At 36.9% G+C, this 12,774-nt stretch overlaps 1 protein-coding gene across 1 annotated transcript in view; it reads right to left on the reverse strand.

Annotated features, from left to right (window-relative positions):
• HGF (hepatocyte growth factor) overlaps positions 1-12,774 on the reverse strand; it is a gene marked incomplete at both ends in the record, with an annotated part of 56,968 nt that overhangs the window by 14,773 nt on the left and 29,421 nt on the right. The window contains 3 exons of the mRNA XM_082308475.1: positions 753-880; positions 2,714-2,888; positions 12,564-12,682. Coding sequence (XP_082164601.1) covers positions 753-880; positions 2,714-2,888; positions 12,564-12,682 — 422 coding nt within the window. The remainder of the gene's footprint in view (positions 1-752; positions 881-2,713; positions 2,889-12,563; positions 12,683-12,774) is intronic.

The raw sequence follows: 12,774 nt of genomic DNA on the forward strand, positions 1-12,774 counted from the left end.
GTTTAATCCTTTCTCTGACAGAACTCTTGTAACTGCAACTCTTCCAAATTTTAAGAGAAAAAATAGCTAAAATTTCAAGACAGATCTTAATGCAGCCTGATGTACGGTCGTAGGTCTGAGGGTTTAGCCTCAGTTTATGCTATGATTGACATCAGTTCTCAGGATGCAATAATACTCCTTAGGGTAATACCAAGACCTCATGGGAAAAACAACATTTGCCTGAAGACTCAGAGTGGACTTTACAGGCAAAGGTAACAGCTTGAAGCTAAGAGGCTATATGGGAAGGCCCACATGTTTTTTTCAGCTCAACTCCTTTTAGACAAGAGGGTATATGGAAAAAATAAATTTAAAAAAATCGGGTTTGGTGGCCTCATATGCAATTATAAAAAGACGGTGAATCAAGGAAATCAGCTCAGCTCTGGAAACAGGCCTTTCAAACTAAGAAAGGTAAGACAGTGGAGCAGATCTTCAGCTAATATAAAATGGCACAGAGATTCACCTTGTCTAAAAATCAGATCCAATAGCAAATCTTTGCTGCAGCTTTCCCTGTTGGAATTGAAACACGAACTGAGAAATGAATCTCATTTACACCATCATGAATCCCAAGTATGCAAATAAAGCCAAAGCGGAACTACACAGGTGTAATACAGATGTACTGAGACCAACTTCTTCAGTTTTCAAGCCTGCCTATCTGCCATTTGGAACAGTACAGCATTCGCTTAAAATCACGTTATCACCCTTCCCTCTGTTACCTTGTTCATTTGATACATCGCACTTAGGAATCTGGGAGCAATAACCAATACGGATGTTTGGGTCAGTGGTAAAACACCAGGGTGATTCAGATCCATCTGGATTTCGGCAGTAGTTCTCCCTCAAATCTCTATAAAAATAAATATGTTAGCTCACGGCAGGGATAACCTAAAACCACTGATGCATTCTATTGTTTTTTATTCTGAATTAGCAATAATATAGGCTCCTTAAGGTCTGTATGTTACTGATCAGTGTCAAGTGCAAGGAGATGAGGAGCCAGTAAGAACACAGTGTCCAGAAAAATATAGTAATTGTAATAAGAATACGGGTATGGGAATTGATTTTCAGTGGACCTATGTTTTGACTGGATATAAGATTTCATTTGAAGATTAACAATATTTTCAATATAGCTTATTTTTATTCAGGATTCTCCATCAAAATTTGCATGCAAACTGACATTGCATACACCTGCAATCCATTACAAGTGCTTTTAAATACAAACATTACCAGAGTGCTTAAAATTCCCTGTACTTTGAATGGTTCTGCTGAGTTTAGAGAAACAGAGTCCTGTAGACTGTCAGTGATTCATTTAAGAAACTGAATCTTGGAATATAAAAAAATGTATGTGGAAATTCTATACAGCTGTTACCTTTAAAGTAAAAGTTAGTCACAAGGGAACATCTTTAAATGTCTCTCGCAGCTTGCATGAAATAGTCAAACCTCTTAAATGTAAGTTTTATTTTCCCATCTCCTGACACTTGTTGACGTGTTCTGTGTATCTGCATACTTCACCGTATTTTTCCATCTGCAGCACTTACTTATCAAAAGAATGGGCCTAATACTGTAATTCTTACTCATGTGAGTTTTGAACAGTCGTACCAGCAGTTCTGTTGGTTTTACTCAAGCTATTGGCCTGAATAGCCACAATGCTCTCAAGCATTAACAGAATAAGCAGTCCTAATATTGTTAGCCCCTCTACAGTGCTAGGAACATTGTTAACACTGCATGAGGGCCTAATCCTGCAGCAGTGTTACATAGATACAGAGCAATTTGGTTTAAGTGGTGGTTTGTCTGAGAAAAACCTATGGGATCAGGCTCAAGTACTAACTGCCAGGTAAATTCAAAGTGGTCCTGAGATTGGCAGAGGAGACTCAAGATCAGTCCTATTTTCCATTACAATGATGATTGATTGTTTGTTACATTTTCAGTAGACATGTTACAATGCACAGTATTTGATCAATAAACTGAACAACAGTAGTGAAGGGATTAAGACAACAAACCTAACTGTTTTGCTCAAACAAGCTATTGTTAGAGAGAGAATCCAAACTCAGACTGGAATCTTTTCTTTAGCTTGAAAGATCCACACTATTAAATTCCAGCACAAGCCCAGACTGATATTTAGTGGTCAATAAAGACATTTAGTACAAACCAGGCTTTGGGTCCATGCTGGTCAGCTAGGTTTCCTCTATGCTTAGTGAAAAAAGGACTGAAAGACCATGATTAAGGTAACTGCCTTACTGTCAAGTATTGCCAAGGAGATTACAATTAGGTAACATTTCGGACATATTAAGTTAAAGTCAGTAACCAAACTGCAAACAAGTACCTACCCCCATGAAAGAAAAACAATAGTAATGTAGCAGCACTATTGGGATTCATGTCCCAGTCTGGAAAACATCCATACACTTCACAATCAATTAATTAAATTGGTGAATACATACTTGAAGAAAAAGCTGATAAAAAACCCTACAGTTTCACACAAGTTTAACAAGAACTAATATTTTGAGATGTGAAGAACTGATTTTCCCATGTTCAAATGGTTTTCAGCATCAGCAAGTAGAGTGAATGCATCAGGTTGCAGAGCAGGGACAGGGATCCTATGGTCTACTTTGGTGGCATGAATTTCTAATCATTTGTAAATTAAGTTCTTTTTCCACTGCAGCAATACCCATATGTCTCTACTCACTTGCACTTGAAGTTCTCGGGAGTGATGTTGTGCTGGTGAGGAAATTGGGAGTCCCACCGCTGGCACTGGATTCCACTCCATATGGTGTTGACCGTGCCACGATAACCCTCACCTTGTCCCTTAATGCATGTTGACGTCTCAGCTGCCGCCTCCGTGCTGTTGACGATGCTTTCATCTGCAGACCCAGAGAAGAAGTGCCGTTTCATTGTCTGAAGACTGAGCCTGGCTCAGGATGTCAGGTTTGAACTCTACATTGCAGTTCAAATCGTGGTAATTGGAGTTCTTTGGTGAAATTGCCAATCTCATGTCTTTTACAGAATAATTTTCTCCTCTTTACATTCACAACATCCATGAAATCAAAATAGGTGTTAGACCTTATGCTAGTTTATCCGCTTGGAGGCAAAGAATCTGCAACATTTAAGCGCTTTTGCTTAATGAGACACCTGGCCTATGCCATATCATTGAAGGTCAGGAGATATTCTTAGTTACTCTTTCCATTTCAGCAAATATTTTCTCATTTGTTTAGCTTTAGACAACTGAGTGACCACCCATGTGCGCACTGTTAAACATGTTAATACGTGTTTGCAGGGTTAAAACCCAACTGATTTTCAAGAATTCACAGAATATCGAGTCACAGCAAAAATTATGCTGATTAAAAAAAAAAGGAAGATAAATCCTGTTATAAACTAATGTGCGAAATCCTCCTTGAGGTTTCTCTTTTTATGCCTCATATAGTTAGAGGGGGAAAAAAAAGACAGCTTTTGGAAATCAAAGATCAGTATTCTCTACAGAATGACAAATGTTTTAAAGACTAACATATTCATCAGACACAAGATCTTTTACAGATGTTGATATACTCTGCATTCATCCTGGTGTGGGCTGTCTTGAACTAAATTCAGAAAAACAGTGGTTTTTGAAATGACTCATTCACATAACTTGAAAGTGTCTTTTTATTTCTTATGCAATTTTCCTAATTGTAAATTAATGGCACAGATATTGCATCAGATATATACAAAGTACTACAAAACTAAATACACTACAGTAAGAGCAACACTTCTAAAATGTCCCAAAAAGCTCCCAACAAAATATTTTTGTAAGTAGCTGCCCATATATTGGTAATTGCTATTGTTCACAAGACTAATTTTATTAATTACCTTAAAAGTATTAGTTGCCAGCAATAAGTATGTTAATAAAGTTTTAAAATCAGTTTTCTTCAAATGGTCCAGTGATTAGAACAATATTTGTATGCTACTCATAATATAGCTAATTCCTGGTAACTTGAGCCAGTTCTATGAACTTGCAGAGAATATGGATCATAAGGAAACCAAATGTCATAACAGATGGGTTTGGCTGATTTGCTGTCTAATCTTCTATGTTAAAGATCACTTCCCTGTCAGATGATAACATCAAGTTGTGCAGTTGAATTATACATTTCTCCATGTGGGAGAAAATTTCCCCTTTTCTCTTCATCTGGTTGATGTTTTTACATCAGTGTTTCATGGTCAAATCAATTTCCTGTCCTTCCTTCCCAAGGCACTTTGTCTGCAAAGGTTGTCCTCTTTCAATGGGACTGTGAGTTCCAAGCTTGTTCCAAAGTCAAAAGGACATGGCACTGCAAGTATCACAAACAGGCTTCTGCAGGCTGACAAATGCACCCTTTCTAGTGGATTCATCAAACAAGCTTGCAGCTAGTAACTATATTTTTAATCATTGTTACTCACTTTTTAAATAATTGGGCAACAAAAAACCAAATTCATACATCTAATACAAATGCATAGCTGCATATTTCAGTTTTTCATCATAACTAGTATATGAAAACAAATTGGAATTATATTCTAAAATAGCTCCTAAGCTGATTAGACTGAACACTGCTGTGCCACATTCAAGTACATATTAGTCTTTTCAAAAAATATATGCAATGTTTTTATTAAAAATGAAAGAGATGTGGTGTATAATTTGGACAAAAATAAAGAGTTACCTACCATGATAAATTTCAGCATAGTTATGCCATCCTGGCTGCATATTTCTTAAGTAAATTAATAAATTACAACTATATAACTCTAGCAAGAAGTCTTCTTAAATAATAGTAATAATGCATAAAAATTCAACCTAATACAAGTTATTTACAAAGACCTTATTTATACACAAGAAGTTACTATTTCAACTGTAATGAACTGTCTAGTACATCTACTCTGCACTCAGTCATACTAGGGAAAAAGTAATTAGGTTGGAGTTTATGTATCATTGTGTGTGTGTGTTTTTTTTTTTTTTTAAATCACATGCTTGAAATGAAATAACTAATACATCAATTGATTTAAGCAAGGCCATAGAGTCATTTTGTAGAGCATTCCTTCTTGTACATCTACAGATATATAGCTCATCCTCAACCCTTACACTATGTGTCTGGACAGTGACCTCTATCTGTAGATCAGATTTTACAACAATTTGTCCGTGTCAAAATGTCCTATTTAAAGGAACCAGCCAAACTTAACTTTCAAATTGTCATGAATACTTGCACAGCCAAGCCACTACTGGAAAGAATTACATTATAATGGCTAAGAGAGAAATTATTTCAAAATCTGCAATGTGTGATGGATTATCTGCTACTGCTACTTTGTGGCAGCTCTCAGTAAGAATTCTAGTGATGAAGAGTATCACTAAAACATTTTTATTTGAATTAATAAAGCAATTCTATGATTCCAGAAGGTCCACAGAACCATCCCCAAACTCTTCTTGCTATACCACCTGCATTTCCTACAAATGTCTAATTTTCAAACATGAAAAATGTGAATCCAAAATATTTCTGAAATTTAATTCTGAAATTCTGAGGGCTTGTGCCCTCAGAAACAACCTCTCCCGTTCTGGCTCTTGAATCTCACAGAAAGTTCAAAAATTGTCAAAGGCAGCTCAAGAAATCCTTCATTCAGCTGGTGATTTCCACAAGCAGGCGTGATGGGAACAGTGTCCCTGTTCATGTTAATGAAAGGTGGACTGGATGTGCACAGGGACATGCAAAAGCTTGAGGAGTGATGCCTGCCTCACCAGGCATTACAGAGGTGCTCTGCAGACTATAAGGCAGTTGCCAAACTTTAAGAAGTGTCCAGCTTGTCCAAGACTACAACTTAAATAGTCATCTCCATTCAGTACTGGTATTGTTCTTGTGTCTAATTACTCTTGTCACCAACATAGCCAATTATCTAAAATTTAATAACTCCGAGCATGAACATCAGATGTGTAGAGCACTGGTGAAAGAGTCCTGAAAACTCACCATTTCTCTTACAAGGTGGAAAAAAGATCAAGCTAAAAATCAGTAAGGCTGAATTCCCATCCTTATCCTAGCAATTCCTCTAAAATATAAATTAAGACCTGCAACTCCAAGGGCTTGTTCCAGTGAGAGAGACATTATGAATTAAGTTAGAAGATGAATTTAAGTTCAATAAGCCATCCTTACTATGCGGGCAGGTACTTTAATTTCATATTAGAAGTACCCCTTTTTTTGTTGCTCTTCCAGTTCAGCTTTTATAGTTCTGAATTGAGATAAAAAGTACTCTTAAAGGAAGATCACACAAAATATCATCTTATAAAAGACTATTATTTATGATTTGTTAATTAAATGTCACTTCTTATTCCTGTATGAAACTTCATTATGATCAGAAGAATTTGATAATTGTCTAGCAGCATTTTGCTACTTTTGAACTTTGTTGTAGGTTTTTTTTTGTATTCTAGATGACTCGAATTAACCATGTAATTCAGACAGCTACTTGATGATTTCCTGTTAGTAGTATTTCCACCTTCACATGTTCACTCTGAAGACCCCAACCAAAGCGCAACAATGCAAAGGTTTCCTTTTTTCCACAAACCCCTCCCTATTTTGATACTTCAAAATACATAACTTTATTAGTAAAGGCCAGCTCATGCATTCATAGATGCTTAAGTAAAGAGATGAAACATTATCCAGAGCTTCATTTGTAAAGCCACAGATAGTCTTCTCAGTTCTGGTTCTCACAGCAATGCCAGCATGAGGGAATCAGCAGGGGCCTTGAGTCATTCTACAGCTGAAGTAACCAGTTAGAGTACTATTTCTGTCTTTAATCCCAATGACCCAGAAGAAAATCCTGCACAAATTTTAGGTCAATGGTGAAACTCCTACTGACTTAAAAGAAAGTAGGGATTTTGCTGGAGTATTCATGTTCTTTCATGGTAACATTGTCTATGTATTTTTTGAAAAAGACATAGTTGGAAAAGAAGCAGCGTCCTAAATTACTTCATCAGGAAAATTCCTACTTTTGCTTATATTGTTGCAATGTCTTTCCTAGTGTGTCAGTGCAATTCTGCAAATGTCAGTAAGAAACCTGAGTGATGTTATGGGGAGAAGATGGTCATGCTCAGTTATGCTGCCTCCAGGCATCCCTACCTCAAGCAATATGATCTACAGTTCTGGGGAGTATGATAGTGGCAGTTCTTTTTTTTCCATATGTTTCCTTCAGTGTATTATCTCACAGTACATGAAACATGGGGAAAAAAAAAAAAAACAACCCTGATTTCTAGTGTTTTGGTTTTTTTTTTTCAGTAAAAACATATGAGAAAGTGAAGAAATAAATTAGACTCAAGTTCAAGGATCACAGTACTGAAGAACTGAACTCATTGCCACCTAAAACCTGCACACCTACAGTTTATTTATCCTTGAGCACAGAGAGATCTTTCCAGGTTGTTCCAATATCTACAATTAGGTTTTAAATCCAAACAATTTTTAGTTCAATTCATTAAAAAAAAATCTGGATCTCTGCAGGTTCAGAGCTCTTAAATCTCTCCTTTCTATCTATCTACCATAGAAATGATGAAAAGGATCTGAGAAGGATCCTTTTTGAGGAAATGTAGATTAAGCCATTGCATACACAGTGAATGCTGGACCTCTGCTATGCCTCCCTGTGAAGCAAGGTGGAAGATAACACTTCATTGACTACTAAACATCAGTCTCTTTTCACTGCATCCTTTCTATAAATATCTTTATCTTACATAAATATTTAGCTTAAACTGAGTGGCACTTTTATTTTTTTACATACTATGATTCAACAAATAACTCTTTAATCAGAACTTCACATTCAAATGGGCAGTTGAAATCTCTGCTTCTAAAAAATGAGTAATCTAATATTGGTGATTCTTTGCCTTCCCAAAATTTGTAGGCATAGTGCAATGGTTCATTTTCCACCTAGATTCTCAATTTTGCTGTTTCATTACTTGCTCTTTCCCATCAAACCCAGATCCTTATTGAATTCTCTCAGGGCTTTTCAATCTCCAGTCACCCCTGCCTATTGCCTATGAGTACTGACAGCAAAGGCTAAATCCATGGTAAAATCAGCTGCGTTGGTTGGAAATCAGGTAGGCAGCAATCAAACACTGTCCTTACTATAATAATTCCATATAGCTCTGCAGCTCTTGAATGACTGGCATATGTAGTTTCACTTCTGGGTCTCAGCACCTCTCTCACAGCCCTATAGCTCATCCACAGAAGTGCAGCTATCCTTTTTTTCTTTTTTTTTTTTTTTTAAAAAAACAGTATTAGCTCCCCACTCCTGTCTTCCCTGTAGTCCATGTCCTCATTCATGCCAAAGTAACAGTCATTTTCTTTTTTCATATTTGCTGTCACTGCTTCCATGTCTTCATTTCATCCTACACTTCTTTATTGCTGTTATAGTTGTCCTTTTATCCTCTCTTCTAACCAAAAATTGTCTCAAGCCAAAACCACAGACACATATGTGAGCAACTTCAAACCAATCCTGGGGTCCCTGAAGTCTTAATCCAGATCCAATTTTTGCAGCTCGAGCCATCTCTAATCCCTAATTGCTCCTGTCATCTCTTTCTCACAGCCCTGGCTGTAAGCCACAATGTTTTATGCTGCCTTCTGTGCTTGGAAATAAAGTTACAATGCCCTCCTGTCTCTTCAGTCTTAAAAACATATTTATTTTCTGAATGCTTTCTTCCGCTGACTTTTTTGCCGAAAATTTTGTATATGAGCTGTTGTCAGCATTTTGGCTATAGAGCATACTAGCACTCATGACGTGTAGCAAAAGCCACAAGCAGCATGCTGCCTTGTGGTCACTCCCCCAAAGTGAGGACACCTACGTTTTTGTATGTGGTCCAAGGACTTGGATTTGCAAAGCATTTTTTCTAATTAGTATTTCTTGTAAAATATATAAACAGTCTTCAGCATAGGAATTAAAAACCTGTGTGAGAATCCAAACCACAAAACTATAAAGACATATAACTCATGATCTTCTCTTTTTACTGTACTGAGATTGCACACAGCCACAGCTTCAGAAAATGGAGCAGCCACTGAAACCCAGAATGGTCTAGTGATTTGGGCTCCCTGCTAGTAGGTGGGAAAACAGTTTTTCTATGTGCCTCAAGAAAGGCAGAAAACTGAAAATAGGGCCTCAATATTTTGCATTGGTATTCTGGTCACTGAGTTGGTGATATAACAGTAGTATCAGCAATAAATTCCCTCTTTGGGTTATAAAGGAAAGCACGAAGCAGCATCGCATCTTAGGTAGAGGGCAATGCCATATACCTGTGCTAAACATCATTTGAAAGTATTTGCTGGATTAAGCACTTGAAGATCACTACTTTTGTACTCTTCCTCATATAGATTGCTTCAGTAATTTCTGAAGATCTACAGTTTTCTGCAGTGAAAATACAGTTTTGCATGTGAAATTTCCACTGATCTTAATATACTTTCTAACTGAAGATGAAAGAATTTCTTGTTAATACAGTAAACTTTTGCCTAGAAATGAGACAAAAGGCTTTCATCACCACACTAAAATCATTACATTGTTTGTTTTTTTTTTTAATTTTATTTTGATTATTACCTTTTCTTCAGGACTCTAATTGTGACTTGGGTAGACAAAGGTAACATTACAGTAGTTTGCAGATCTCCCACCCAACTATTTTATAAAGCTTAGGCTAGGCTGTAGATACTGAAAGTTGCATGGACTATAAGCTTACGTGACTAACAAAGCCAGATGTGAATCCTCAGAACACTGACACATTAGCTCAGGAAATGCCAAAGGATAAAGGTTTATAAAACTTGCATTTGTGAAACAGTCAGCTGTAACTTAGGAAAATTTTTTTTCGTAATAAAAACACTTCTACCAGGGGAAAAGAACAGATCTAGTATGCTACATATGATTCATATATTATCTAATAATTAGAGAAATGTAGGAAGCACAGTATAGTTTAAAAAAACCCAACCAACCAAACAAAAAAACAAACCCAAAAAACCACAAACCAAAAATCCAAAACAACACCAACCCCTAACTTAATGAATTAACTAAAAAATTGGAAAGATGATTCAGTTATAGAGCTAAGCAAGACTGTGTTCACAGTGGGGAAAGATTGAACTTTCTCAAATATCAAAGATTATCAATAACTGTAGATACAATTACATGAATTAGTACTGTAGTTCACAAGCAAGACTTTCAACATGGGTATGACTTAATGAGTGCCTGACACCAAAAAAGCAGTAGTCCTGTTCAGCTTCTGTCTCTGGAGAACCCGATTACAGACATGGCCCAAAGTAGCCAATTAACCTCACTTTTTTACAGTGCAATAATTTTGCTAATTTTGACTACCTTATACTGGATTTACTATGACATATGATAGTGCAGAATAAGTTTAATTACTCTGCATCAGGAAGTACATTAAGACTATTCTTTCTCAACCTTTGGATTTCAAACAATTGACGCTGATAATAAGTGACTGACTCCCCAAGACATTACACTGGCCTAAGCCAAGAACACGCAAGGAGAAAAAAATATGAACTATTGGTGGTGGAAGCAGAAAACATGGCATAATTTGGTTTGGTAAGTATTCCAAGGGAAGAAGGAGAATCCCATGCTTCCCCCTTTAGGTAGCAACTGCTCACACATAAGGTTCATGTCAGAGCCATTCCCTCTTCTCTCACCCCCCACCTCCCACCCCCCCTAGTATTTATATACATGCTAACATTACAGGAAAAATACAAGATTACATCATGGAAACAGACTTTGTGTAAGATCCACTACTGTCTCTATTTTATCTGGATTTTAGATACTCCAGTACTTGTTTATCTTGGTTTGTATAACGACAACAACAACAAAATACAGAGAACCCTGAAAATTAAACAGTCATTAAAAATCACTCCTTATATGCTTATTATTATTTTTCTTTTTTTTTTCTTTTTTGAATTCTCATTTAAATCCAGTTCCAGGTGAGCTTTTTACTCTTTCTAATAGAATCTATTCTCTTCTTCTATCCTCCTCACAAGACAGCCAAACGAATTTTACAATGACATAAGCCTACTGAAGTGACACTTAGAGCTAGATGAAAAGCAGAGTGTCTGGTTTCAAGGATTTTTCTTTTTTTTTTTAACACTTAATTTTGGTCAAAATTGAAGCAGGACAACAAAGGAAATTGTAGTTTCCAAAACTGCAGATCTAAGAGAAACTGACTTTCTCATGAGCTAACATGACACTGAGTTTCACTGAGCAGCATTAGAAGCTTCCCTTTGCCACTACTTCATGGAAAATCCAAAAATACTGTTTTCCCTTTTCTTCATGTATTTCTGGAGGCTCTGCCACAGGGCTGGGGCACATGAAGCTGACAGGCTTCTACAGTATGGATTCAGTTAAAGTCATACCTTATTTTCAGAAATTGCCTTTATTCCCAAGATGTTATAAACAAAGTATTTTGAGTAAAGAGAATAAAAAAATCTGCTGAGGTATTTAATATTATGCTTGTACATTGATTATTTCACACATTGTTAGTTCACTAAGGGCAAAAAATTGGACCACAAATCTGGCAATGAGAAGTATGGAGGATAAGGGAGGTCACTATCACCTGTAGATCCGACAAGCTGTGAATGAGACAAGGAATTTCAGGGATTCAAATCTTAGTTTCCTGATTAAAGCATGTCCCAACAAAATTTAATTCTGCCATCTGCCTCAGCCCCAGCATTATCATGAAAGTCTAGAAAAATTACGTTACCCAAGTTTTCAAGGGAGGTCCAATAGTTTTACCTTCCTCATTGTCCCTGTAATGCTCATTTAAGACATGTAATTATCAGCAGAACAGAGCTGTCAGAACTACCATCAAAGTTAGGAGGATCTGGGCTTTAAAGGTAGAACATGCCACGGAATGCTCTAAAAATTCTGAACTAAAGCATCTCAAGGTAGGCATCCAATATTTGTATACCTTGATGTTACTTTGATTCAATTCCCCATTTGTAAAGTGAGGATAACAAAAGCCACCATCTTGTAGTTGATGGATGAAAAGAAATTAATTGCCTGTGGAGTGCTTTGATACTGGAGTGCTGAATATCACAGAGAAACCTATGAGGAAATTAATAATTCTGTCTTCAGCACAAGGCTGAATAGTGTGCAGGAACCAAGGCCTAGAACCACACAATGTGCAAGAGGAAAACAAAGCAATGAACAGCTGTTGACAGAGAGAGCACTGAGTAGGGAAGGTGTGCATGCACCTACTCCCAAACTGTAATGCAGATGCCCAGCATGGTCAAATTAATACTGTACATGAGATCTTCATGATGTTGCCTCACTTTTTTAGTTCTTGATTTTCTCACATTTTGATGCAATTTCTTGTATGTGAGATATACACATATTCCAGTGCTAAGTAACACACAACTCTTTTATTTCCTGTCCAAATTAAAAATAATGTCTTCATAGGAGATCCTCTTTGAAAGCTATGTTTCAAGTGAAGCACAATCAATGCACTAGCTGTGGTCCTATATTGCTTGAACTATCTGTGTCCAGATTTTGGAAAGGAAAAGGAAGTAATAAATTTTGCTTGAACTCACCACACGTTTTAATTGCACAGAACTCCCAGGGGGTGTTAGGGTCAAGAGTGTAGCACCATGGTCTCAGCTTGCCATCAGGATTGCGGCAGTAATTATCATCAAAGCCCTTGTCAGGATATCTGCAAACCACAATGAGAAACGTGTCAGGGAAGTCTTCCTGGCAACGCTGCACAGGCTTGCACAAGGTACTTAAAGGACAGTCTTCAGCAGG

Source organism: Platalea leucorodia, assembly GCF_965183815.1.
Source record: "Platalea leucorodia genome assembly, chromosome: 4".
Lineage (NCBI taxonomy): Eukaryota > Metazoa > Chordata > Aves > Pelecaniformes > Threskiornithidae > Platalea > Platalea leucorodia.